The sequence below is a fragment of the Heptranchias perlo genome, chromosome 7 (assembly GCF_035084215.1).
Source record: "Heptranchias perlo isolate sHepPer1 chromosome 7, sHepPer1.hap1, whole genome shotgun sequence".
Classification (NCBI taxonomy): domain Eukaryota; kingdom Metazoa; phylum Chordata; class Chondrichthyes; order Hexanchiformes; family Hexanchidae; genus Heptranchias; species Heptranchias perlo.
The window spans coordinates 96,968,482-96,995,458 of NC_090331.1; the positions used below are offsets into that span (position 1 = coordinate 96,968,482).

The 26,977-nt window shown below is 49.6% G+C and overlaps 2 protein-coding genes across 2 annotated transcripts in view; both read left to right on the forward strand.

Annotated features, from left to right (window-relative positions):
• LOC137323415 (speriolin-like protein) overlaps positions 1–4,634 on the forward strand; it is a 28,236-nt gene extending 23,602 nt beyond the window's left edge. Inside the window, exons 3-4 of the mRNA XM_067986892.1 lie at positions 3,681–3,832; positions 4,174–4,634. Coding sequence (XP_067842993.1) covers positions 3,683–3,832; positions 4,174–4,497 — 474 coding nt within the window. The 5' untranslated portion in view covers positions 3,681–3,682 and the 3' untranslated portion in view covers positions 4,498–4,634. The remainder of the gene's footprint in view (positions 1–3,680; positions 3,833–4,173) is intronic.
• An 18,565-nt stretch (positions 4,635–23,199) lies between these two features.
• Positions 23,200–26,977, forward strand: part of ftcd (formimidoyltransferase cyclodeaminase) — a 55,960-nt gene continuing 52,182 nt past the window's right edge. Inside the window, exons 1-2 of the mRNA XM_067988236.1 lie at positions 23,200–23,267; positions 23,349–23,426. Of these exons, the coding sequence (XP_067844337.1) occupies positions 23,373–23,426 (54 nt within the window). The 5' untranslated portion in view covers positions 23,200–23,267; positions 23,349–23,372. The remainder of the gene's footprint in view (positions 23,268–23,348; positions 23,427–26,977) is intronic.

The following is a 26,977-nucleotide window of genomic DNA, read 5'->3' on the forward strand; positions in this document are numbered from 1 at the left end:
AGGAGGGGACCGAGTGCAACATATCAAAATTTGCAGATGATACAAAGATGGGAGGGAAAGTAGAGAGTGAGGAGGACATAAAAAACCTGCAGGGGGATATAGACAGGCTGGGTGAGTGGGCGGAGATTTGGCAGATGCAATATAATATTGGAAAATGTGAGGTTATGCACTTTGGCAGGAAAAATCAGAGAGCAAGTTATTTTCTTAATGGCGAGAGACTGGAAAGTACTGCAGTACAAAGGGATCTGGGGGTCCTAGTGCAAGAAAATCAAAAAGTTGGTATGCAGGTGCAGCAGGTGATCAAGAAAGCCAACGGAATGTTGGCTTTTATTGCTAGGGGGATAGAATATAAAAACAAGGAGGTATTGCTGCAGTTATATAAGGTATTGGTGAGACCGCACCTGGAATACTGCATACAGTTTTGGTCTCCATACTTAAGAAAAGACATACTTGCTCTCGAGGCAGTACAAAGAAGGTTCACTCTGTTAATCCCGGGGATGAGGGGGCGGACATATGAGGAGAGGTTGAGTAGATTGGGACTCTACTCATTGGAGTTCAGAAGAATGAGAGGCGATCTTATTGAAACATATAAGATTGTGAAGGGTCTTGATCGGGTGGATGCAGTAAGGATGTTCCCAAAGATGGGTGAAACTAGAACTAGGGGGCATAATCTTAGAATAAGGGGCTGCTCTTTCAAAACTGAGATGAGGAGAAACTTCTTCACTCAGAGGGTGGTAGGTCTGTGGAATTTGCTGCCCCAGGAAGCTGTGGAAGCTACATCATTAGATAAATTTAAAACAGAAATAGACAGTTTCCTAGAAGTAAAGGGAATTAGGGGTTATGGGGAGCGGGCAGGAAATTGGACATGAAGCTGAGTTCGGATCGGTCAATGCCCTGTGGGTGGCGGAGAGGGCCCAGGGGCTATGTGGCCGGGTCCTGCTCCGACTTCTTGTGTTCTTTAGATTTGTGGTTGGGATCAGATCAGCCATGATCTTATTGAATGGCGGAGCAGGCTCGAGGGGCCGATTGGCCTACTCCTGCTCCAATTTCTTATGTTCTTATGTTCTTATGATAGAATGTCCCCTCCCCCACTGATAGAATCCCCTCCCCCACTGATAGAGTCCCCTCCCCATTGATAGAATCCCCTCCCCCATTGATAGTCCCCTCCCCCATTGATAGAGAGTCCCCTCCCCCACTGATAGAATCCCCTCCCCCACTGATAGAGTCCCCTCCCCATTGATAGTCCCATCCCCCATTGAGAGTCCCCTCCCCATTGATAGAATCCCCTCCCCACTGATAGAGTCCCCTCCCCATTGATAGAATCCCCTCCCCCATTGATAGTCCCCTCCCCCATTGATAGAGAGTCCCCTCCCCCACTGATAGAATCCCCTCCCCCACTGAAACCCCCTCCCCCACTGATAGAGTCCCTTCCCCATTGATAGTCCCCTTCCCCATTGATAGTCCCCTCCCCCACTGATAGTCCCCTCCCCTACTGAAATCCCGTCCCCCACAAACAGAGTCCACTCCCCCACTGATAAGAGTCCCCTCCCCCACTGATAGAGAATTCCTGCCCCCAAATGCTGGTGGGGTCCTCTGTCCTGGACCCTGTATATAAAGATTCCATTTTCCAGGTGCCTGACCCACCCTTTCCCACCCTCGGGTTTGTTTACAGCGTTGTGGTTGTCCCCTCTCACTGAGCCAGTTGACAGGTTCCAATGGGACAGCATTGCTTATTATGCCATTAGAGGATGTGAATCCTCAGGCTCCTGCCCAGTGGGTCAGTGATGTCCCCTTCCAGTGAATCAATGTGCTATTAATATAGTCCACTATCGGGCAGGCTCCAGCACGTCACATTGTGGAGTGAGAACAGTGACTATCTGATCTCGATTGTCTTTTTGCAACTCTCTTTCTCACATGGTGTGTTTAGGGAGAGGCTCAGTGGGAGAGACCCCCTGAGCTAAGTGGGCCCAGCTCCCAGTAGCAGATTTTACAGCAGGTCGAGCAGTAACTTGTCCACTGGCCTCTTCAACTGTGAGTTCACCCGATGCAGAGCGGAAAACGCCTTCAGGAGGAGTCACACTTTTAACAGTATTTGGCGTGGTTTTACCTGAATCGTAGAATCATAGGGGGGAGTTTTACCACCCTGGAGGGGCGGGGGGAGTGTTTCCAAAATGGGACACTCGCTTCTGAAGTGCCCACTTCCAGTTTTAACGGAGGCAGATTGGGGAGACGGGCGACTAACCTGCTCTCCAGAGGTGGGTCCGTCATTTAAATATGTTAATGAGGCTGCGTGCCTCAAATTTAAATTGTCTTTTACATTTAATGTCTGCAGGCCGGGTTTCCCAGGGCTCAGGGAACCCGGCAGCTGAAGGGAGGTGAGAACGGCCAGATCCGGCGGGTGAGTGCCTTTCCAGCACTGGTTGTGGGCCAGGAGGAGCAGGAGTGTTTCCCCCCCCCCCCAGTCTCCAAGCAAACCTGCTTCATTCCCCCGCGATTGGAACCCCCCCAACCTCCGGTCCCCCCCCCCCCCGACCTCCGGTCTCCCCCCTCCGACCTCCAATCTCCTCTTGACTTTTCCGATCCCCCACCACCCTCAGCCTTTCCGATCACCCCCCCCCACCTCCTCTCCGCTTCCCGGCTGCGGCCTGGTGCTACAGGCTTTTCCACACGGCAGATAGCCTCTCAATCTGGCCGGCTCCCAGCCGGGAAATGGAGACAAAAAGTTGAATTCGGCAGGTCCTCCGGGTTACCAGCATTTCCGGGTTTTCCGGCTGCTAAAGCGCCCCCCCCCCCCCTCCCCACTCCCTCCCCATCTCCCCGTAAATATCGCGGCCATAGAATCATAGAATGATACAGCACAGAAAGAGGCCACTCAGCCCATCGTGCCTGTGCCGGCTCTTTGAAAGAGCTATCCAATTAGTCCCACTCCCCCGCTCTTTCCCCATAGCCCTATAAACTTTTCTTTTTCAACTATTTATCCAATTCCCTTTTGAAAGTTATTATTGAATCTGCTTCCACCGCCCTTTCAGGCAGCGCATTCCAGATCATAACTCGCTGCGTAAAAAATACTTTCCTCATCTCACCTCTGGTTATTTTGCCAATTGCCTTAGATCTGTGTCTCTATTAAATCTCTCCTTAACCTTCTCTGTTCTAAGGAGAATAATCCCAGCTTCTCCAGTCTCTCCACATAACTGAAGTCTCTCATCCCTGGTACCATTCTAGTAAATCTCCTCTGCACCCTCTCTAAGGCCTTGTCAATTCCTAAAGTGTGGTGTCCAGAATTGGACACAATACTCCAGCTGAGGTCTAACCAGTGTTTTATAAAGGTTTAGCATAACTTCCTTGCTTTTGTACTCAGTGCCTCTGTTTATAAAACCATGGATCCTGTTTGCTTTTTTAACAGCTGTATCAACCTGTCCTGCCACCTTCAAAGATTTGTGTACATACACCCCCAGGTCTCCCTGTTCCTGCACCCCCTTTAAAATTGTACCATTTAGTATTTATTGCCTCTCCTCATTCTTCCTACCAAAATGTAACACTTTGCACTTCTCTGCATTAAATTTCATCTGCCATGAGTCCGCCCATTTCACCAGCTTTCTGTGTCCTCCTGAAGCCTATCACTATCCTCCTCACTGTTCTCTCCGGATCTAACGCTCAGTTTATAACACATGGTCTTTCAGAAATGGACTCCTTCTCAAATCTGGAGAAGAACAGTCGTGTGATTGGAGAGATAGCATTCCAGCTGGATCGAAGGATCCTGGCCCATGTGTTCCCAGGATTGACCAGATTGTACGGATATACAGTATCAAACATTCCAGCAAAAATCAAGCAGGTACCTCCTCCACCTGAGACCCCCCCCCTTTCGTGTCGTGTTCTATAAAGATTAGATCTGATTTAGTTAAATGGGAACTTAATGTACATTCTCCATATTGAGAATATTGTTTTCGAAACCTATTTTAATTAAGTTGAAAGATGTGTTTTGGAATCATCACTGTAGCAAACCAGCCAAGTATTGGCTTCCTGCCCTCACTTGTTCTCTAATCTTGCAGAGACTCACTGGAGATCATTTTATCTTTGTGTGATAGTGTGAAACAGGTGATAGTGAATCAGCCGCCTGTTATACGTCTCTCCCGATTCTTTGTTTCCATGGATATCTGTTTCTGTCTCTCACAGAATTCCATCAATCCCATCGATGGAACGGTGGATAAGCAGAAGTGGAGGGAAATGACTCAGTGTTACACAGCCTTACTATCCAAGCTCGAAAAACTCAACTACAATACCGACATCCACACCGGCTTCAGTGAGTTCCTGGTCAATACCTACGGCATTCTGAAGCAGCGTCCGAACGCCTACACCAATATCACCTATAACCCCATCATCCTGCGAAAGTTGGTCATCGACATGGTCCCCGCCAAATTCCTCCGGGATACCCTCGTCCTGCTCAACTGTCTGTGTGAGCTGTCGCGCAACGACAAGAAGCCTCTGTTCCCATGGTGACCAGCGCTGCTCCTGATATCCTTCATACTTCACAAAACAAAGAAACTTTTATTTTCCTCTTTTTAAAATAGATTGTCTCAAAATAGATTGCTCTAAGTATTGATGTTGATGTACTGAACCTTTTCCTATTGTATGTGGACCCAACGTTTAAAGAGTTGAAAGGAATTATAAATAAATCTATGTAAACATTTAGAAAAAAAAGATTTCATCAAGTCTTCTTGAATCTTGCAACTTTGGATGATGCCAAACCTCTCTGGACAAGGCCAATCCAGCAGAACATCAAGAAGACTGACGAGGGACTGACCAGGGGCTGATAATGGATTTTATACTGTGTTTCTTTCTCCCTTTGGGTCCCAAACCTTTAGTCACAAGGCAGATAACTGATTTTATACACCCCCTGCCATTCCCCATTGGGCCCATTTCCTGCTCTGTGTCCTCAGGCCTTTCCCCACTGGCCCTATTCCTGAGTCCCATGGCCCCTCTGACTCCAGGTGGTGATATGTAATCAGTAGGCAGAATCTGGGCCAGGGGGGGCAGTTAAAATGAGGGCAGTCACTTCCCCCTCGATCCCGCTGCCTTCCCACCGTGTCCCCATTTTAACCCACTCTTTTGAGCAGCCGAGCAGGAGACCTGCAGGAAGGGAACGGGATCATGCTTAAAAATGTAGGTCAGGTCTGATGATGTCCACGGGACTGGACTGCCTCCAAAGACCCCCCTTCCCCCGATCTCCCCCAGAGACCTCCTCCCCTCCCCCGATCTCCCCCAATCTCCCCCTCATGCGTGCCGGGAACCGTTCACGGGTCCCAGACTGTGGCCTCCTGTCACTGAGTTCCCCCTCCAATCGTTAGATCGGTTTGGACGGGACAATTGGGAAAATAAGGCTCAGTCGTTAAGATCGGTCGGGAGTCCCCGAGCTCACCGTCTCTGTCCCCGGACCCACTTTAAAATCAGGGCCTGTGTCTCTGGGCTTTCAGGACTGATATGCCCCTAGCTCACCAAATACTTGCTGATCTCTAAATTTAGATTGTGTGTGGCCTGCAGGCACCAACATATGTTGGGCCCCGCAGATCCCACCTCCCTTCACACTGTCTCTAAGTCAGTCAGAGTGGCAAAGGCCCAGTTTAGAAATGCTCAGCTCCAGTCCCTCAGCGCTGACAGGAGCATCGCTCTGCATCAATCAATTATTTTCATTGGAGCTTTACTTTTTTGATATGACTGGTTAGCAGTGAGCTACAGGCTGGAGTTTAATGGCCACAGTGGAGGTGTAGGACACTGGGAGCAGTACTGGATCCATATACTCATCCCGCCACCTCGCTCCACCACTGGAATTGGAGGCCACCATAAGGGAGATCCTCCCTCCCTCCCCCACACCCCCAGCCCCAGTACACCTGTTGTCATAAGGTGTAGTGGACGGGATAGTCATGGCTGTGCTAATAAAACCGAGTAGCTGACCCGACATAACTGGCTGGTGTGTCTCATTACACACCGGGAAGCCATGTCCCTACAAGTCGGCCTCCCGTGCGATATAGCGGCTTGGGAGGATCCGTAAAGTGGGAACATTTAAGAAGCCCTTAAATTGAGAGGAACAAAAGAGTTACAGCAAACAAAGGGGAGGCAAAGTCTGCATACAGGACTGGACGGGGACACTGAGTCCCTGGAAACAACAAACATAACGAGTGACAACTGAGTACATCCCAGGCAATCTAGAGAGAGGAGCAAAAGGAGAGTCAGCTCAGTGAATGCACCTCATTTTAATCAGCATCTTCATATTCCCTGTTATTTTGATGGTGAGTCATGGTGTCTTGTTATTGGGTGAGTAGACGGTCAATTTTACAACCAGTTGAACAAGACCGTTGGGGTCTAGAACCGTCTACTCATCAACTTCCATTCTGCAAGGATATTCCCCACCAGCTCCACTGTGTACAAGAAGCAAATGTTCGTGAGTCGAGCAAGGTTAGACACTGACAGGTCTACAGAAGAACATAAGAAATAGGAGCAGGAGTAGGCCATTCAGCCCCTCGAGCCTGCTCCGCCATTCAAACAGATCATGGCTGATCTTCTACCTCAACTCCACTTTCCCGCCTGATCCTCATATCCCATGATTCCCCTAGAGCCCAAAAATCTATTGATCTCAATCTTGAATGTACTCAACAACTGAGCATCCACAGCCCTCTGGGGTAGAGAATTCAAAAGATTCACAACCCTCTGAGTGAAGAAATTTCTCCTCATCTCGATCCTGAATGGCCGACCCCTTATCCTGAGACTATGACCCCTAATTCGAGACTCTCCAGCCAGGGGAAACAACCTCTCAGCATCTACCCCGTCAAACTCTCTCGGAATCTTATGTTTCAATGAGACCCCCTCTCCTTCTTCTAAACTCCAGAGAGTATAGGCCCATTCTACTCAACCTCTCCTCATAGGACAACCCCCTCATCTCAGGAATCAATCTACCACTGTCAGTAATCACAGACCTGTCCCCCTCACAGAAATCTTTAGATATTTAGGATCATAGATTTTCAAACATTTAGGCCTCGATGTTGACCCCCCCCCCTACCCCGTGACAAGCGAGAGAGGGTCAGGGGTGAGGGATTAAAACGTTAAGTACGTGAAACGCGATCCTAACCTGCCGCCCACACGCCCATTTCCGTTTCCACGGCGGCGGATCTCTCAGCCTCCCAGTATCCCGCTGTGTAGAGGCAGGTCCGTCATTAACATAACTAAATCCAGCTCCTATGATGCGATTGTGAGCCCGACTTGGAATTAACGATCGGGTTCCGAGGTTCGGGAAGGCCGGCAGTGAAATCGAGGCCAGATTGAACAGCATTTTATCAGGATGGTTAAAAGTCAGGAGGCCAGATCTGAATAAAGGTTCAGTGCTCACAACGGCTTTCTCTGTTACCTCTGGTGAACAGTTTGATGAGAATACTTGAGGTGTAAGACTTATTTGTACATTTCGGAGGTGTTCACACATAGAACATCAGGATGGGCGGTTCCATGACTGCCTTTAATTGGACTTCGGATGAGAATGAGCATTATCAGCATTGAGGACATGCTTTGGACAGAATTGTTGGTGAACAACAGAGAGGGGAGCAAGAGAGGGGTTGAGATCACAGGAGAAACTACCCACCTGATAGGGTCTACAGACAGAGGCTCAGCTTCCTTGACCTGTCGGAGGAGTAGGCTGAGATTGTCACGTCAGGTGGTCACAGACATCTGCAGCCTCCTGGATGAAGAGCTGCTCCCTGATGGACCTGGTGACCACACATTACCAGTCGCTGTGAAAGTCACCACCGGTCTCAATTTCTTTGCCTCTGGTTCCTTCCTGGACACTACCGGAGACATATCGAGGATCTCACAGTTGGCTGCACATAAATGCATAAGGCAGGTGATGGATAGGCTGTTTTTCAGGGCTGGGAGGTATGTAAACTTCTCCTGTGATGACAATAGCCAGAATGAGTGGGCATCTCTGGTTGGCTTCCCACAGGTGCAGGGTGCCATCGATTTCACACACGTGGCAATCTGAGCACCACCTGATCAACCAGGAGCATTCACCGACTGCAAGGGACTTCATTCCATCAATGGTCAGCTGGTGTTCAAAGACAACAAAAGGTTCCTGCAGGTCTGCGCCAGATTCCCTGGGAGTTACTGTGATGCTTTCATCCTGCGGCAGTCCAACATTCCCGACCTGGTCACACCTGGAACCGGCTTTAAAGGGTGGCTGCTAGGTGACAAAGGATACCCCCTTCAAACCTGGCCAATGACACCTCTGAGGAACCCCACCAATGAACACCAGGAGCGCTACAGCACGAGCCATATGACAACCAAACGTGTCATCGAGCAAGCCATCGGCATGCTCAAGTTGTGCTTCAAGTGATTGGGCAGGTCTGGAGGCTCCCTTCAATACCCCCCAGCGAGGGTCTCCAGGAAAATCATGGTGTGCTGCACAACAAAACGCAGCAGAGAAGACTGGAGGGGCAGGACGAACGATGAGGATTCCAGTGCCGAGGAGAAAGAGGCAGACCAGCCAATCACATTGCTGTTCGGGATGCCAGGAATGCCCTAATAGCTCGAAGGTTCAGTTAGTCACTCACACAGGACCAAAGTAACTATCGCATCCCCTCTCCACTTCCACAGGCAGTCCTGTAACCATCCATCCACTCCACCAATTGGTCTCAGTCAACTCATTCTTGTTACATTCAGCACCAAACAAATGAAAATCCGTGTTGGCACTCGCCATTCAAGAATGGGGAACTCGGGGAAGTGATGCAAGGTAATAAATTTAATGTGGTTTAATAAATTAAAAATATGGACAAATTTTCATAAATATCCATGTGCATACCCTTGGTGAACTACAAAGCTTTTCTCTCTCTCTCTAGCACTTCACGTGGTGCATTCCCTTTGGCCTCAGCAGAGGTAGTGACAAGTTGCTCTGATCCCTGCTCTAACTTCTGAGATGTGCTCGACCTATGGCCTCTGGGTTTTGGAGCCCGTGAGGGCCCCGCCAAAGACTGCTCCACCTGCACCTGTGCAGGGGCAGACTGGACCAGTGGGAGAGGTGGCAGCATTGCGGGTACTGGTTGAGGGGTGGACAACGGGTGAGACGTGGAGATGGGTTGAGAGGACTTTGCACTTTCCTCTCCTCTATCGCCATCGTCCGTTGCCTGAGCCAGTGGCGCACCACTCCTGCCTCTCTGCAGGAGAGCAACTTGGAGGACATGAGTGACGCCTTGGAAACCCATGTCTAGTCTGTCTGCCAGCCTGTGTGAGGCAGTAGATACATGTTGGCATTCAGAGTTTGCAAGGCTGTCGTCAGGTCCCGCGGGGAGTGATTGGTGAGCCGTGATTCAAGTCCCACGGAGGAGGGCATTCTCTCCATGGAAGACATTCTCTCAATGGCCTGCGACATCACACCACAAAAGTTTGAGCTGAACTCTTCCATCCTCTGGGACATTGTGGAGAGTGCGCCTGGTGGGACTGCCACTACCTCCCACAGTTGCTCCTCTCTCATTCTCCTTTTCATTGATGGCCCCTCTAGGATTATCATTTTTAATCCAAGATTTTATTCACCAGGGGAAAACCCCAGTTTTGGGAAAATGGCTGTGAAAAAGGACCCTGTTTAAAACACATTTCCCAGACGAGCTTTTGAACTAAAACCCACCCCACCCGACAGAGACAGTGCCGAACATCATCACCGGCTCCAAGTTGGCTCAGGACACAATGAAATCCCCCCCCCCCGGTTGATAGAATTAAGTCAATCGGCCGGGACTACAGAACCCATCTGAAAACAGTTCCCACCTCATATAGTCAACAGTTCCCAGTGTCCTCCAATACCAGCGAGATGGGAGGCGGGAATATAATACACATTCAAACTAAGCTTCCTCTCCAGGGACCAATCGTAGCATTTTGCACCGTCTGACTAGATCAGCCAGAAAAAACAGTATAACTGTTACAGGCTCAGGAAAGAGGGGGTCGATCAGGAGGGAGTCGAACAGTAAGGGTCGAAGAGTGGAGGGGTCAAACAGGAGGAGGTCGAACAGTAAGGGTCGAAGAGTGGAGGGTCGAACAGGAGGAGGTCGAACAGTAAGGGTTGGAGAGTGGAGGGGTCGAACAGGAGGAGGTCGAACAGTAAGGGTCGAAGAGTGGAGGGGTCAAACAGGAGGAGGTCGAACAGTAAGGGTCGAAGAGTGGAGGGGTCAAACAGGAGGGGGTCAAACAGTAAGGGTCGAAGAGTGGAGGGGTCAAACAGGAGGAGGTCGAACAGTAAGGGTCGAAGAGTGCAGGGGTCAAACAGGAGGAGGTTGAACAGTAAGGGTCGAAGAGTGGAGGGTCAAACAGGAGGGGGTCAAACAGTAAGGGTCGAAGAGTGGAGGGGTCAAACAGGAGGGGGTCGAACAGTAAGGGTCGAAGAGTGGAGGGGTCAAACAGGAGGGGGTCAAACAGTAAGGGTCGAAGAGTGGAGGGTCAAACAGGAGGGGGTCGAACAGTAAGGGCCGAAGAGTGGAGGGGTCAAACAGGAGGGGGTCAAACAGTAAGGGTTGGAGAGTGGAGGGTCGAACAGGAGGAGGTCGAACAGTAAGGGTCGAAGAGTGGAGGGTCGAACAGGAGGGGGTCGAAAAGTAAGGATTGGAGAGTGGAGGGTCGAACAGGAGGAGGTCGAACAGTAAGGGTCGAAGAGTGGAGGGGTCAAACAGGAGGGGGTCAAACAGTAAGGGTCGAAGAGTGGAGGGGTCAAACAGGAGGAGGTCGAACAGTAAGGGTCGAAGAGTGGAGGGGTCAAACAGGAGGGGGTCGAACAGTAAGGGTCGAAGAGTGGAGGGGTCAAACAGGAGGGGGTCGAACAGTAAGGGTCGAAGAATGGAGGGTCGAACAGGAGGGGGTCGAACAGTAAGGGTCGAAGAGTGGAGGGGTCAAACAGGAGGGGGTCGAACAGTAAGGGTTGGAGAGTGGAGGGGTCGAACAGGAGGAGGTCGAACAGTAAAGGTCGAAGAGTGGAGGGGTCAAACAGGAGGGGGTCGAACAGTAAGGGTTGGAGAGTGGAGGGTCGAACAGGAGGAGGTCGAACAGTAAGGGTCGGAGAGTGGAGGGGTCAAACAGGAGGAGGTCGAACAGTAAGGGTTGGAGAGTGGAGGGTCGAACAGGAGGGGGTCGAACAGTAAGGGTCGAAGAGTGGAGGGGGTCGAACAGTAAGGGTCGAAGAGTGGAGGGGTCGAACAGGAGGGGGTCAAACAGTAAGAGTCGAAGAGTGGAGGGGTCAAACAGGAGGGGGTCGAACAGTAAGGGTCGAAGAATGGAGGGTCAAACAGGAGGGGGTCGAACAGTAAGGGTCGAAGAGTGGAGGGGTCGAACAGGAGGGGGTCGAACAGTAAGGGTCGAAGAGTGGAGGGGTGAAACAGGAGGGGGTCGAACAGTAAGGGTCGGAGAGTGGAGGGGTTGAACAGGAGGGGGTCGAACAGTAAGGGTCGAAGAGTGGAGGGGTCAAACAGGAGGAGGTCGAACAGTAAGGGTCGAAGAGTGGAGGGGTGAAACAGGAGGGGGTCAAACAGTAAGGGTCGAAGAGTGGAGGGTCGAACAGGAGGAGGTCGAACAGTAAGGGTCGAAGAATGGAGGGTCGAACAGGAGGAGGTCGAACAGTAAGGGTCGAAGAGTGGAGGGGTCGAACAGGAGGAGGTCGAACAGTAAGGGTCGAAGAGTGGAGGGGTCAAACGGACCACCAGAGACCCAGCTCTACAACATCAGAAGACCAGAGCAGGCCGCTTTCTCTACAACCAGGACCGAAGGAAGCCGCATGCCCCAAGGAACGGGTACGGCCCCAAGGACTTCGATCGTAGAAGACACAACCCGGCAGCCAAAGTCAGCAGGGTGAGAATATCAACCGCAGCCTGCAGAATACTCAACTCACAGCCGTGTGGAGAGTTCCCTCTGCATGTCCCGACCAAACCTCAGCAGTGCAGTGTTGGGAGTTAACAGCCGTGAGTGAGGGAACACGGAGGGGCTTAGTTTAGGAAGTCCAAGGGGAAGTAATCTATTTGTTCGTCGTCCTATAGGAACGTTAGCAGCGGTTTGGCCATCTTGAGATTTGCTGCACACATTAAACATACTTTTACTGTTCCAAATCTGAAACCTGTCTCGATTGCATTGATCATCATCCTTCAGAGTGATTCCTCAGGGTAAGCCCAGACCTTCGACCGTAAATAAGTGAGTTTGGTTGTGACCAGCAAGGCTGAACGACCCTCACACGATCGGAAACACCCTGCACCCCCCCTGCCCCCCCGAGTTCAGCATCTCTGTCCAGCTGAGCTGAGCTTGGAACGGTCTGTGGGTCTGACATGGACCCTCCACAGGTGTCCCTACCACCAATTTCTGCTTGTGCTCACTTGTGGAGTGTGATGAGGTCCCACCTGACTCTCTGAGAAGACCCAGGGAAGTTCTGTTATCTGCCCTGGTGCCTGGTTCGTATGTGTCCCGTGGCAGTGCCCGTCAGAAGGAATCAGCCCCTCTGAGGACTCATCGTTTGCAATGGGACAGGGGCTGCTGTCCTTTGTGTGATGGTCCTGGAGGAGAGGAAGAGACGGATATGGTTTTAGCCATGGGAATGTACAAATGTTGAAATTCACCTGATTACAGTGATCATATTTCATTATGTGCTGAATTCAAGTCAAGATGACTTCGTTTTGTACGAGATGTGGGTCTGAGAGATTAATTCTGTCACCCTGCAGCAATGAAGTTTGAGTTTCACCATATCTGATGCCCAGGGAGGCTGCTATGCCTCTAATAATCTCCAAAGCCTCTTGTTCCACATGTCCTCGGGTCCTCTCCCTCCCTATTGTATTTTGCGTTTTCTTCTGCAAGGGGGCACGACAGATCTTTGAGTGTCTGTAAGGCATGTGTGCATCTGGTGGACGCAGTGAATTCGGTGAGGGTGTCTATCAGACAGGTACATCACAAGTGGCACTGGAGTGCATTTGAGGAATATATTGACAGTGCCATTTGGGGACGTGTGCAGAGAATCGGGGGAGCTGACTGAAGTGGGATCACATTACACAAGGATTGGGGTGAGTGGCAGTGGAGGAAGGGGGAGGTGAGGAAGTGGATTGAAATGGACCGATGGGTGCTGCTGAAACTTAAGTGAGTGTGAGGAGAGATGTGATGGAGTTGCTCTTATCAAGGCAGAGTGAGAGGGGGTGTTGTACACCACAGGATGTCGGTGAATCTGAAACTTTTCTCACTTTTCCTGACCTGGTTATGCCAATAAAACACTTCCTGTGAGGATCCACCTCCTGATAATAAAGCTCCTGCTCTTCACCTCTTGGGCCACCTCCAGCTGCAGGTTTCTTTCTCCCATTGGTGGGATGCAGGACCTCTTTCCTCTTTCCTGGCCCTTTCTGCACCCAGCAGTATGTCCAGGGACACCTCATTGATTCTGGGCGCAGTCTACGCCCTCATTGCTTCCATTTTCCACCCGTCCCATGATCTTGTGCGTATGTCGCTCACTATCGCCTCCCTGCTCCGAACCCCGTCTCCGTGTTAATATCGGGCCCGTTAACTCTGTTTCTTTCTCCACAGACGTGGCCTGACCTGCTGAGTATTTCCAGCATTTTCTGATTTTATTTCAGATTTCCAGCATCCGCAGTATTTTGATTTTTTTTTGACAGGTCTGCTCTTGAAATCAACTTTGTAAATTCATTGTTTTGCCCTTTCGGCTGATAAAACTGTTCCATTTTACTGAAGATGGTTTCACAAGGACTGAATAAACACAGTCCAGTTAAAAATATAAAAACAAAGTCAAATGTGTGCGAGGGATTGGGTGAGACAGTGTCCTTATCTCTCTGGACCTGGGTTCAAATCCAACCCAGACTGAGGAAAGGTCTTCGACCTGAAACATTAACTCTGTTTCTTTCTCCACAGATGCTGCCTCACTTGCTGAGTATTTCCAGCATTTTATTTTGGTGGCTGGTTTGTAACTATTGAAATAAGTTCAGATAGTTGCAATCCAATTTCTAGTAGGCACGACACAAACTTTATGAATAATGGGCACCATAATAGACAATATTAATGATGGTTGATGTGGAGAGCTGTGTGCTGATGCAGTAGGAGTTTGCCTGTTTCAGTTTGAGCAAATTGACTGGGGCGTTGGGAGCTTTACTCCATGTGTGACCCATGCTATGTCTGAGTGTTGACAATGGGCAAAATAAAAAGTGGTCCATTTCCAGCTCTACCATCTACCATCGAAACCAAGGATCCATGTGACCGCCGCACGAGTGTGGTGTTGCTGCACGAGTGTGGTGTTGCTGCACGAGTGTGGTGTTGCTGCATGAGTGTGGTGTTGCTGCACGAGTGTGTGGTGTTGCTGCACGAGTGTGGTGTTGCTGCACGAGTGTATGGTGTTGCTGCACGAGTGTGGTGTTGCTGCATGAGTGTATGGTGTTGCTGCACGAGTGTGGTGTTGCTGCACGAGTGTGACATTGCTGCATGAGTGTGTGGTGTTGTTGCACGAGTGTGGTGTTGCTGCATGAGTGTATGGTGTTGCTGCACGAGTGTGGTGTTGCTGCATGAGTGTGACATTGCTGCATGAGTGTGTGGTGTTGTTGCACGAGTGTGGTGTTGCTAAACGAATGTGTGGTGTTGCTGCACGAGTGTGTGGTGTTGCTGCACGAGTGTGTGGTGTTGCTGCACGAGTGTGGTGTTGCTAAACGAATGTGTGGTGTTGCTGCACGAGTGTGACATTGCTGCACGAGTGTGTGGTGTTGCTGCATGAGTGTGTGGTGTTGCTGCACGAGTGTGTGGTGTTGCTGCACGAGTGTGTGGTGTTGCTGCACGAGTGTGTGGTGTTGCTGCACGAGTGTGTGGTGTTGCTGCACAAGTGTGTGGTGTTGCTGCACGAGTGTGGCGTTGCTGCATGAGTGTGTGGTGTTGTTGCATGAGTGTGGTGTTGCTGCACGAGTGTGTGGTGTTGCTGCATGAGTGAAGTGTTGCTGCACGAGAGTGGTGTTTTTGCACGAGTGTGTGGTGTTGTTGCACGAGTGTGGTGTTGCTGCACGAGTGTGGTGTTGCAGCACGAGTGTGTGGTGTTGCTGCATGAGTGAAGTGTTGCTGCACGAGAGTGGTGTTGTTGCACGAGTGTGTGGTGTTGTTGCACGAGTGTGGTGTTGCTGCACGAGTGTGTGGTGTTGCTGCATGAGTGAAGTGTTGCTGCACGAGTGTGGTGTTGCTGCACGAGTGTGTGGTGTTGCTGCATGAGTGAAGTGTTGCTGCACGAGAGTGGTGTTGTTGCACGAGTGTGTGGTGTTGTTGCACGAGTGTGTGGTGTTGTTGCACGAGTGTGGTGTTGCTGCACGAGTGTGTGGTGTTGCTGCATGAGTGAAGTGTTGCTGCACGAGAGTGGTGTTGTTGCACGAGTGTGTGGTGTTGTTGCACGAGTGTGGTGTTGTTGCACGAGTGTGTGGTGTTGCTGCACGAGTGTGTGGTGTTGCTGCACGAGCGTGTAGTGATGCTGCACGAGTGTGGTGTTGTTGCACGAGTGTGTGGTGTTGTTGCACAAGTGTGTGGTGTTGTTGCACGAGTGTGTGGTGTTGCTGCACGAGTGTGGTGTTGCTGCACGAGTGCGGTGTTGCTGCACGAGTGTGTGGTGTTGCTGCACGAGTGCGGTGTTGCTGCACGAGTGTGTGGTGTTGCTGCACGAGTGCGGTGTTGCTGCACGAGTGTGTGGTGTTGCTGCACGAGTGCGTGCCTGGCTGGCCCTGCCCAGTATTTAGTCATTTACATATTTTATACTGGGCCAGTCTTATTCTGTCAAAACAAGAGCAACAACAAATTCTCCAAAAAACACTTCAATTTGTGGTATTGGCCGGAGCAAGTGAGCCTGCAGGAGTCAGAGCTTGACGGCCATGTTTTTGGCTGCCACACCTCGAGGGAACACAGTCAAACGGAGGCCTTCGACTGCAGACTGTTCGACACTCACCATGGTGGTGGGTTGAGTTTAAATCCATTGTTTGCGATCAATTTTACAGAAGTGAACAAGAGCTGGACTGTGCCTGACAAAGTTCGCATTCATTTCTAGAAATGAAATATTGGATTAGGAACACCACCCTCATCGTTTGCTGTGGGAGCTGTTACTATAGCAACTGACAGCAGCTAATTAATACAAGGACAGTGTGTGGGCCCAGCCCAGTCTCCAGGCTCACACGGGGCAGCTGCATAAATACTGAAAGTTAAAATTTTACTGACAAGCCAACAAAACGAGTTGTTTTGAATCAAGGTTTTCTATTTTTGTAAATAAAGGTTACCATTCCGTTAATACGATTAGTCTTTGATCCATTATAAAGGTTTGGACTGAACGTCAAAGAACAAAGGTCAAAAGCTTCACAATGCTGTCTCTGGGGGTTTTGCATTAACAGTTATTTACTGGATATTGTGGTCCCAGGAGAGGGATTTAACCCAGTCACTCACTCTTTCCATTTGTAATTAAGGGTACGGTAGCATAGTGCATAGGTTACTGGACTAGTAATCCAGAGGCCCAGACTAATAATCCAGAGTCATGGCAACTGGGGAATCGAAAATCAATTAAATAAAATCTGGAATAAGAAAAAACTAGTATCAGTAATGGCGGCCATGAAACTACCGGATTGTCGTAAAAACCCATCAGGTTCACTAATGTCCTTTAGGGAAGGAAACCTGCCGTCCTTACCCGGTCTGGCCTATATGTGACTCCAGACCCACAGCAATGTGGTTGATTCTTAATTGCCCTCTGAAATGGCCTAGCAAGCCACTCAGTTGTAAAATCTCACTTAAAAAAAGTCACAAATAAGAATAAAACCGGACGGACCACCCGGCATCGGACCACTAGGCACCGGACCACTAGGCACCGGACACGACAAAGGCAAACCAAGCCCAGTCGACCCTGCAAAGTCCTCCTCACTAACATCTGGGGACTTGTGCCAAAATTGGGAGAGCTGTCCCACAGACTAGTCAAGCAACAGCCTGACACAGCCATACTCACAGAATCATATCTTTCAGCCAACATCCCAGACTCTTCCATCACCATCCCTGGGTATGTCCTGTCCCACCGGAAGGACAGACCCACCAGAGGTGGCGGTACAGTGATAAACAGTCAGGAGGGAGTGGCCCTGGGAGTCCTCAACATTGACTCTGGACCCCATGAAATCTCATGGCATCAGGTCAAACATGGGCAAGGAAACCTCCTGCTGATTACCACCTACCGACCTCCCTCAGCTGATGAATCAGTCCTCCTCCATGTTGAGCACCACTTGGAGGAAGAACTGAGGGTAGCAAGGGCACAAAATGTACTCTGGGTGGGGGACTTCAATGTCCATCACCAAGAGTGGCTCGGTAGCACCACTACTGACCAAGCTGGCCGAGTCCTGAAGGACATAGCTGCCAGACTGGGCCTGCGGCAGGTGGTGAGCGAACCAACACGAGGGAAAAACTTACTTGACCTCGTCCTCACCAATCTACCTCTCGCAAATGCATCTGTCCATGACAGTATTGGTAGGAGTGACCACCACACAGTCCTCGTGGAGATGAAGTCCCGTCTTTGCACTGAGGACACCATCCAATGTGTTGTGTGGCACTACCACCGTGCTAAATGGGATAGATTCAGAACAGATCTAGCAGCTCAAAACTGGGCATCCATGAGGCGCTGTGGGCCATCAGCAGCAACAGAATTGTATTCCAGCACAATCTGTAACCTCATGGCCCGGCATATTCCTCACTCTACCATTACCAACAAGCCAGGGGATCAACCCTGGTTCAATGAGGAGTGTAGAAGAGCATGCCAGGAGCAGCACCAGGCGTACCTAAAAATGAGGTGCCAACCTGGTGAAGCTACAACACAGGACTACATGCATGCTAAACAGCGGAAGCAACATGCTATAGACAGAGCTAAGCGATTCCACAACCAACGGATCAGATCAAAGCTCTGCAGTCCTGCCACATCCAGTCGTGAATGGTGGTGGACAATTAAACAACTAACGGAAGGAGGAGGCTCCGTGAACATCCCCATCCTCAATGATGGCGGAGTCCAGCACGTGAGTGCTGGACTCCACATCATGAGTGCAAAAGACAAGGCTGAAGCGTTTGCAACCATCTTCAGCCAGAAATGCGCCTCCCGATATCCCCACTATCACAGAAGCCAGTCTTCAGCCAATTCGATTCACTCCACGTGATATCAAGAAACGGCTGAGTGCACTGGATACAGCAAAGGCTATGGGCCCTGACAACATCCCGGCTGTAGTGCTGAAGACTTGTGCTCCAGAACTAGCTGCGCCTCTAGCCAAGCTGTTCCAGTACAGCTACAACACTGGCATCCACCCGACAATGTGGAAAATTGGCCAGGTATGTCCTGTCCACAAAAGCAGGACAAATCCAATCCGGCCAATTACCGCCCCATCAGTCTACTCTCGATCATCAGCAAAGTGATGGATGGTGTCGTCGACAGTGCTATCAAGCAGCACTTACTCACCAATAACCTGCTCACCGATGCTCAGTTTGGGTTCCGCCAGGACCACTCGGCTCCAGACCTCATTACAGCCTTGGTCCAAACATGGACAAAAGAGCTGAATTCCAGAGGTGAGGTGAGAGTGACTGCCCTTGACATAAGGTTAAATCTCATGGGATCCAAGGTGAGGTAGCCAATTGGATACAAAATTGGCTTGACGACAGAAGACAGAGGGTGGTTGTCGAGGGTTGTTTTTCAAACTGGATGCCTGTGTCCAGCGGTGTGCCTCAGGGATCGGTGTTGGGTCCGCTGTTATTTGTTATTTATATTAATGATTTGGATGAGAATTTAGGAGGCATGGTCAGTAAGTTTGCAGATGACACCAAGATTGGTGGCATTGTGGACAGTGAAGAAGGTTATCTAGGATTGCAACGGGATCTTGATAAATTGGGCCAGTGGGCCGATGAATGGCAGATGGAGTTTAATTTAGATAAATGTGAGGTGATGCATTTTGGTAGATCGAATCGGGCCAGGACCTACTCCGTTAATGGTAGGGCGTTGGGGAGAGTTATAGAACAAAGAGATCTAGGAGTACAGATTCATAGCTCCTTGAAAGTGGAGTCACAGGTGGATAGGGTGGTGAAGAAGGCATTCAGCATGCGTGGTTTCATTGGTCAGAACATTGAATGCAGGAGTTGGGATGTCTTGTTGAAGTTGTACAAGACATTAGTAAGGCCACACTTGGAGTACTGTGTACAGTTCTGGTCACCCTATTATAGAAAGGATATTATTAAACTAGAAAGAGTGCAGAAAAGATTTACTAGGATGCTACCGGGACTTGATGGTTTGACTTACAGGGAGAGGTTAGACAGACTGGGACTTTATTCCCTGGAGAGTAGGAGGTTAAGGGGTGATCTTATCGAAGTCTATAAAATAATGAGGGGCATAGATAAGGTCGATAGTCAAAATCTTTTCCCAAAGGTAGGGGAGTCTATAACGAGGGGGCACAGATTTAAGGTGAGAGGGGAGAGATACAAAAGGATCCAGAGGGGCAATTTTTTCACTCAAAGGGTGGTGAGTGTCTGGAACGAGCTGCCAGAGGCAGTAGTAGAGGCGGGTACAATTTTGTCTTTTAAAAAGCATTTGGACAGTTACATGGGGAAGATGGGTTTCGAGGGATATGGGCCAAGTGCAGGCAATTGGGACTAGCTTAGTGTTATAAACTGGGCGACATGGACATGTTGGGCCGAAGGGCCTGTTTCCATGTTGTAACTTCTATGATTCTATGATTTGACCGAATGTGGCACCAAGGAGCCCGAGTAAAATTGAAATCAATGGGAATCAGGGGGAAAACTCTCCAGTGGCTGGAGTCGTACCTAGCACAAAGGAAGATGGTAATGGTTGTTGGAGGCCAATCATCTCAGCCCCAGGACATTGCTGCAGGAGTTCCTCAGGGCAGTGCCCTAGGCCCAACCATCTTCAGCTGCTTCATCATTGACCTTCCTTCCATCATAAGGTCAGAAATGGGGATGTTTGCTGATGATTGCACAGTGTTCAGTTCCATTCGCAACCCCTCAGATAATGAAGCAGTCCGGGCCCGCATGCAGCAAGACCTGGACAACATCCAGGCTTGGGCTCATAAGTGGCAAGTAACATTCGTGCTAGACAAGTGCCAGGCTATGACCATCTCCAACAAGAGAGAGTCTAACCACCTCTCCTTGACATTCAACGGCATTACCATCACCGAATCCTCCACCATCAACATCCTGGGGGTCACCATTGACCAGAAACTTAACTGGACCAGCCATATAAATACTGTGGCTACTAGAGCAGGTCAGAGGCTGGGTATTCTGCGGCGAGTGACTCACCTCCTGACTCCCCAAAGCCTTTCCACCATCTACAAGGCACAAGTCAGGAGTGTGATGGAATACTCTCCACTTGCCTGGATGTGTGCAGCTCCAGCAACACTCAAGAAGCTCGACACCATCCAGGACAAAGTTGCCCGCTTGATTGGCACCCCATCCACCACCCTAAACATTCACTCCCTTCACCATCGGAGCAACATGACTGCAGTGTGTACCATCCACAGGATGCACTGCAGCAACTCGCCAAGACTTCTTCGACAGCACCTCCCAAACCCACGACCTCTACCACCTAGAAGGACAAGGGCAGCAGGCACATGGGAACAACACCACCTGCACGTTCCCCTCCAAGTCACACACCATCCCGACTTGAAAATATATCGCTGTTCCTTCATCGTCGCTGGGTCAAAATCCTGGAACTCCCTTCCTAACAGCACTGTGGGAGAACCTTCACCACATGGACTGCAGCGGTTCAAGAAGGCGGCTCACCACCACCTTCTCAAGGGCAATTAGGGATGGGCAATAAATGCCGGCCTTGCCAGCGATGCCCACATCCCATGAATAAAAAAAATAATTACTGGGCTAGGGAATATAGAATGTGTTAGGTGTATGTTTTGGCCTGGAGTGACCATGTGTAAAATACAGAGAGGAGACGTACACAGGATGTTTGAGCAGGGACAATCCATAAAAGGTGCAGAGATCAGGAGAAATCCGTGGTATATACCCAGAGAGTCTATACATGATGGGTAGGGAACAGAGACAGTATTTACATCTGGTGGGGGAGGGGAAGAACACATCTGGAATTGGTAACCATGTGAGAGGAGCACACCTGTGTGAGGAGTGTTCTGCTATTAAGAGTGACAGTATTCCTTCATTATTCGAAGAGATGTTAAGTTGGATGGAGAAGCTTTTCCAATCAATTAGGACCAATAAATGGGCGTAAAGTGTGTTTAATTGATTGGAAAATTGGGTTAAAATACATTACACCAGATTCATGCCCATTATCACCCCACCTGATTTTCCAGCCGAGTTTTACACTGGTGTCAGAAACACCCGTCATTTTGCAGTTAATTGTGTTAATATTAGCCCTCTTTGGTGTCATTTAGATGTCTAATCCATTTTCTAATGTTTACACTGATAACGGACATCAGCCCATTGCTGTAAAATTCGTGCCTAGGTCTGGTAGAGTTTGCTCTTTACAGAGGTACCTTTGCGAAAATATACTGAAAGATTTGTAGCAGCATTTTGAGGTTATGTCTGAAACTCCCCCCGTTGTTTCCATCAGATAATCAACAGGTTTTTTGCCAAGTGTGTTGGCACTGCCTTTTTTGGGTGAGTCCATGATATTGGGTTTCCCAATGGGAATCCCCCTTTACTTCTGTTTTTAGGAGCAATGGGCCTGATTTTACCAGGGGTGCGGGTTCCCGGCGGGTGGGCCTGCGGGCACGTACCAAACGCGCCCGGTGAAATTAGTGGGTTTCCCGCGCGATCGTAGCAGGCAATCCACTAATTGGTTCCACTTACCTGCTCCTCCGGGTTCCCCGCTGCTGAGCTGCGCGTCGGGCGGGCTGCGCATGCGCAGTAAGATCTGTCAGCTGGAGGAGCTCTATTTAAAGGGGCAGTCCTCCACTGACAGATGCTGCCACAAAAAGTAAAAATTACAGCGTGGAGCAGCCCAGGGGGAAGGCTGCTCCCAGTTTAATGATGCCTCACCCCAGGTATCATCAGATGGGGTGAGGAGGAGGGGGAGGACCCAATGTATCGATGCCAGGCTGGTGAGGGTACATCGGAGGCAGACAATGACGCTGCCACCTGCTGTGAAGCTACCGTGCCAGTCAGTAATGGTCCTCTTTCTCTGCCTCCTTCCAAATCGGCTGCATTGCCATCCCAAGGGGAGGTTGCCCAGGAGTGGAAATCAAGTTCACCCGACTCTCTACCACATTGTTCTGCACCACCTGCACTGTGCCAGCCATTAATAGTGGTCGGCGTGTTGTGCCATCCCATCAGAGACCGTTTCCTGCTCCACGTTTCTTGTGCCAGGGTCTTTGCCAGCTTGTATTGTCACCCAAACAGCCGTTGTGAAATCTGAAACATAAATTAAAAATATCACCAGCCTTTGTTAATTCTACTTATATTTTTATCCCACATGCGACCGCAACTTAATTGGCTCTAACCCTTTAAAATTACCCATCACCTCTTGTAAGCAGACCTTTAAGGCTCCCGCTGACAAGTGCCAAACGCCACACCCAGGAGCTCGCCTCAACGGCGTAACTGAAATCTACTCGGCAAAATTAACCAGTCACATTGGGAGGGTGCTAATAGCACATCACCTGATCAGATAATCTACCCCAGTGTTTCAGTGAGGCTTTGGGGCATTGCCGTGGGTCACAGGCTGATATTTGACCTCTCCGACCTCCCCACACTGATAAAATGACAGCCTCGTGACTGTTGGACATGGAGTGAGTTTAGACAGTCTCAGCCCAATTCACAGCGAACACAAGCAAAGGATAGAGTTGGGATAAAATGGCACCAAACCACAACTTCAATTAATTTGGCATTAAATTGACAATCTCACTCGGAAAGCATGTGGGTGTGAGAAGTGGGAATGTCATTTTGGAACAGTTAGGAGGCATCTCTCTGGGACTTGAGGTTAGAGGACAGACCCGATCGAATTTCACAATGCATCTGATCTCGGCCTGGTGCTGATACTGAGGGCAAAAATGGAAATGCACAACTGTTGAGCCCAAAAGTAAAGAAATGCAGATTCTTCCTCTCGGATTGGGCTGCGTGGCACTGTTTCTTAAAGATGAGTTTTATGGCGACTGTTCCTTTAAGAGTTGGGGCTTTGCATTCTGATGCATCAGGTGGTGTGTCAGAAACCAGACCTTTTAATCATTGATGAAAGACCCTGAAAAGTCCAGTAAGGTTCCAGGCTGAGTGCAGGCACACCGAAGGTAAGACTTGTAATAATGAGTGCAATGTGAACTGGGTTACTGTGCTCGGAGGGGTTTTTATTACAATGTGTTTATTTGCAGGGAGTGACGGTTATTCGGAATATCATGGCCAGGCTTGTGGAGTGTGTGCCAAATGTTTCCAATGGGCAAAGCAAAGAGGTAAGGAATGGGCTTGGGTTCGTGCCCGGATAGTAACTTGCAACACATCTTTCCAGGGCTGTGCGCAGCGGATTAAACTGAAGACAGACTTAACGCACACGGCTCTGCTGGTTAAGGTCAGGAGTATCTGAGTCCAGTTCAGTAAGATCCCAGCTTCAGTTCCTGGTCTGTGTTGAGTGGGCCGATCTCAGGGGTCGTACAATTGGTTTCAATGCCCCAGGTTAGAGAAATGTAAACTGTCCGGAATTCCCACTCCCTGTTGCCATGTAGTGACCCCTGCTCTGATGTTCCCCTCTGCTGGAGTAGTCTGCTGACATCCTCTGTCTACTACTGCAACAACATTTAAACAGGGCCTTTAATGGGATAGAACAGTGGGGCTTATTATGGGACAGTATATGTGCGGCAGTGGTTTGGACAAGTTGGAGTTAATGGAGGATGGGTGGCCCGTAAGGAGTAAGGGAGTCTAAAGGTGCCACAAATGATGGATAAGGTTTTAGCAGTGGAGGGTGTGAGTTAAGGGCAGGAGGTACGTAATGATCCATCGGTGGATTATTATCCCGTGCCTGTGGATGATGTCGCTGAGGAGCAGCATGTGGATGAGGAGGAGGGGGACAAGGATAGCTCCTTAGGGGAGCTCCAGAGGTAACAAGTGGGAGTGGGAAGAGAAGCCATTGTGTTCAGATAGTTCGGAGTGGAACCACTCAAGGGCAAACCCACAGAGCCGGGCAGTGGAGGTCAGGCAATCTAAGAGGATGATATGTTCACCATATCAAAGACCGCAGAGAGGTTGAGAAGGACAAGAAGGAATAACATTGACAGCGGATGCCATTTGTGACTTTGACCAGGGACATCTCAGTGATATGAGCTGGGTGGAAACTGGACTGAGGGGATTTGAACAGGGAATCTCAGCTCATAGATGAAGAATGAGCACTTGGTACAATACCAGGACCCCACTCATTCCCTCAGAACGATATGTCAACAAGGAACCAAGATGGAGGAAGAAAATTGGCAATTAAAGGAGGGGAAAGAAACTGAAGTAGTTTATGAAGAGGAGCTTTATTCTGTATCTAACCCGTGCTGTACCTGCCCTGGGAGTGTTTGATGGGACAGTGTAGAGGGAGCTTTACTCTGTATCTAACCCTGTACCTGCCCTGGGAATGTTTGATGGGACAGTGTAGAGGGAGCTTTACTCTGTATCTAACCCGTGCTGTACCTGCCCTGGGAGTGTTTGATGGGACAGTGTAGAGGGAGCTTTACTCTGTATCTAACCCTGTACCTGCCCTGGGAGTGTTTGATGGGACAGTGTAGAGGGAGCTTTACTCTGTATCTAACCCGTGCTGTACCTGCCCTGGGAGTGTTTGATGGGACAGTGTAGAGGGAGCTTTACTCTGTATCTAGCCCGTCCTGTACCTCACCTTTGTGTTGATGATGCTACTATTGAATGCCTGAATTGTCCAGCACTAACATCCATTACATTAATGTGTACAAATTTTACTAAAGAAGCTGAATAGGATGTGGTACAAATTTCAAGCACACACATGGGGGAGGGGGAGGGGGAGGGGGAGAGAGTTATAGAATAATGGACAACACAAGAACCCTGGGGAACTTCGGATTATAAATCAGAGACATGCACACCCTTGTGGGTTTATAAATCATGGTGCAGACAGCCGAAGGTTTAGAAATCAGGGCACTCGCTAAGAGATGAAGAGTGAATGTCCATCTGTAGATTGATCAGGTCTGAGAGCCGTGTCAGTGTCCTTGCCCAGTGTACCTGGAGTGATGACAGTGATGTGGAAACCCTTGTCTGGTAGATTAGTCAGTGTTTGCTTCCCATCTCGGGGTGTGTTGTGCAACTCGTTGATTGAGCTGGTGGAAATATAATTCCCTTCTCTCCCCTCTTGCACCCACTGACTGCAGCTTAGCAAATGAATGAGCACTCTGTCACTATAGTAACGGGCACTACGCTTTCTGATCCTGCGCTATTGTTAGGTTTCATTAATAACTTTCAGTTATGTGGAGAGACTGGAGAAGCTGGGATTGTTCTCCTTAAAGCAAAGAAGGTTATGGGGAGATTTGATAGAGGTGTTCAAAATCATGAAGGGTTTTGATAGAGTAAATAAGGAGAAACTGTTTCCAGTGGCAGGAGGGTCGGTAACCAGAGGACACAGATTGAAGGTAACTGGCAAAAGAGCCAGAGGGGAGATGAGGAGAAATTATTTTATGATCTGGAATGCGCTGCCTGAAAGGGTGGTGGAAGCAGATTCAATAGTAACTTTCAAAAGGGATTTGGATAAACACTTGAAGGGAAAAAGTTTTCAGGGCTGTGGGGAGAGAGCGGGGGAGTGGGACTAATTGGATAGCTCATTCAAAGAGTGGCACAGGCACGATGGGCCGAATGGCCTCTTTCTGTGCTGTATCATTCTATGATTCTATGAAGCCCTGATGTAACCTGGAGCAAGAGACAAACATGGGGTTGGCAGGCTAGTGATAGGCCCAGACCATTTTAACTCCCAGGCTGCATTAACATAGACCAGGCTGGAGTCCTGCCCAAACCGTGCATCATTGACGAGTACGACAGGAGACCAACGGGGAATGGTCACCAACAGTGGGGTAAGTGGTGGGGAGCGGGTAGGTGTTTGAACTTGGACTTGGGAAGCCTGGGGCCCTGGGTTTCCTTGTGAGGCTTAGCGGATCACTCCTGCTCCCTCTGGCCCACAAGGAAACCTGCAAAAAAATGTAACGTTCTCTTACCTGGGCCTGCTCTAACCCTGGGTCCACTTGGCAGCAGTTTCCCTGGGCACGATTGGTACTGAGCTGGACCCACCCCAACCAAGGTTAAAATCGAGTCCTAGTCCGAATGATGTCATTGGACCGCGGCGTTCACATTTTAATGAGGCACTCGGGGCGGGGGCCTCGCAGGCTGCCTGAAACTTGCCTGATAAAATGGCACGGAGCGAGAATGCAATGCGGACAAGCTCTGGTGCGAAGGGTTAAAATCGGAGCTTCACTGTCAACATCAAACAGTCCCAGGGCAAGTACGTAGGATCATAGGAACAGGAGTAGGCCATTCAGCCCCTCATGCCTACTCTGCCATTTGATAAGATCATGGCTGATCTGTGATCTAACTCCATATACCTGCCTTTGGCCCATATCCCTTAATACCTTTGGTTGCCAAAAAGCTATCTATCTCAGATTTAAATTTAGCAATTCAGCTAGTATCAACTGCCGTTTGCGGAAGAGAGTTCCAAACTTCTACCACCCTTTGTGTGTAGAAATGTTTTCTAATCCCACTCCTGAAAGGTTTGGCTCTAATTTTTAGACTGTGCCCCCTACTCCTAGAATCCCCAACCAGCGGAAATAGTTTCTCTCTATCCACCCTATCCGTTCCCCTTAATATCATAAACTTCGATCAGATCACCCCTTAACCTTCGAAACTCTAGAGAATACAACCCCAATTTGTGTAATCTCTCCTCGTAACTTAACCCTTGAAGTCCGGGTATCATTCTAGTAAACCTACGCTGCACTCCCTCCAAGGCCAATATGTCCTTCCG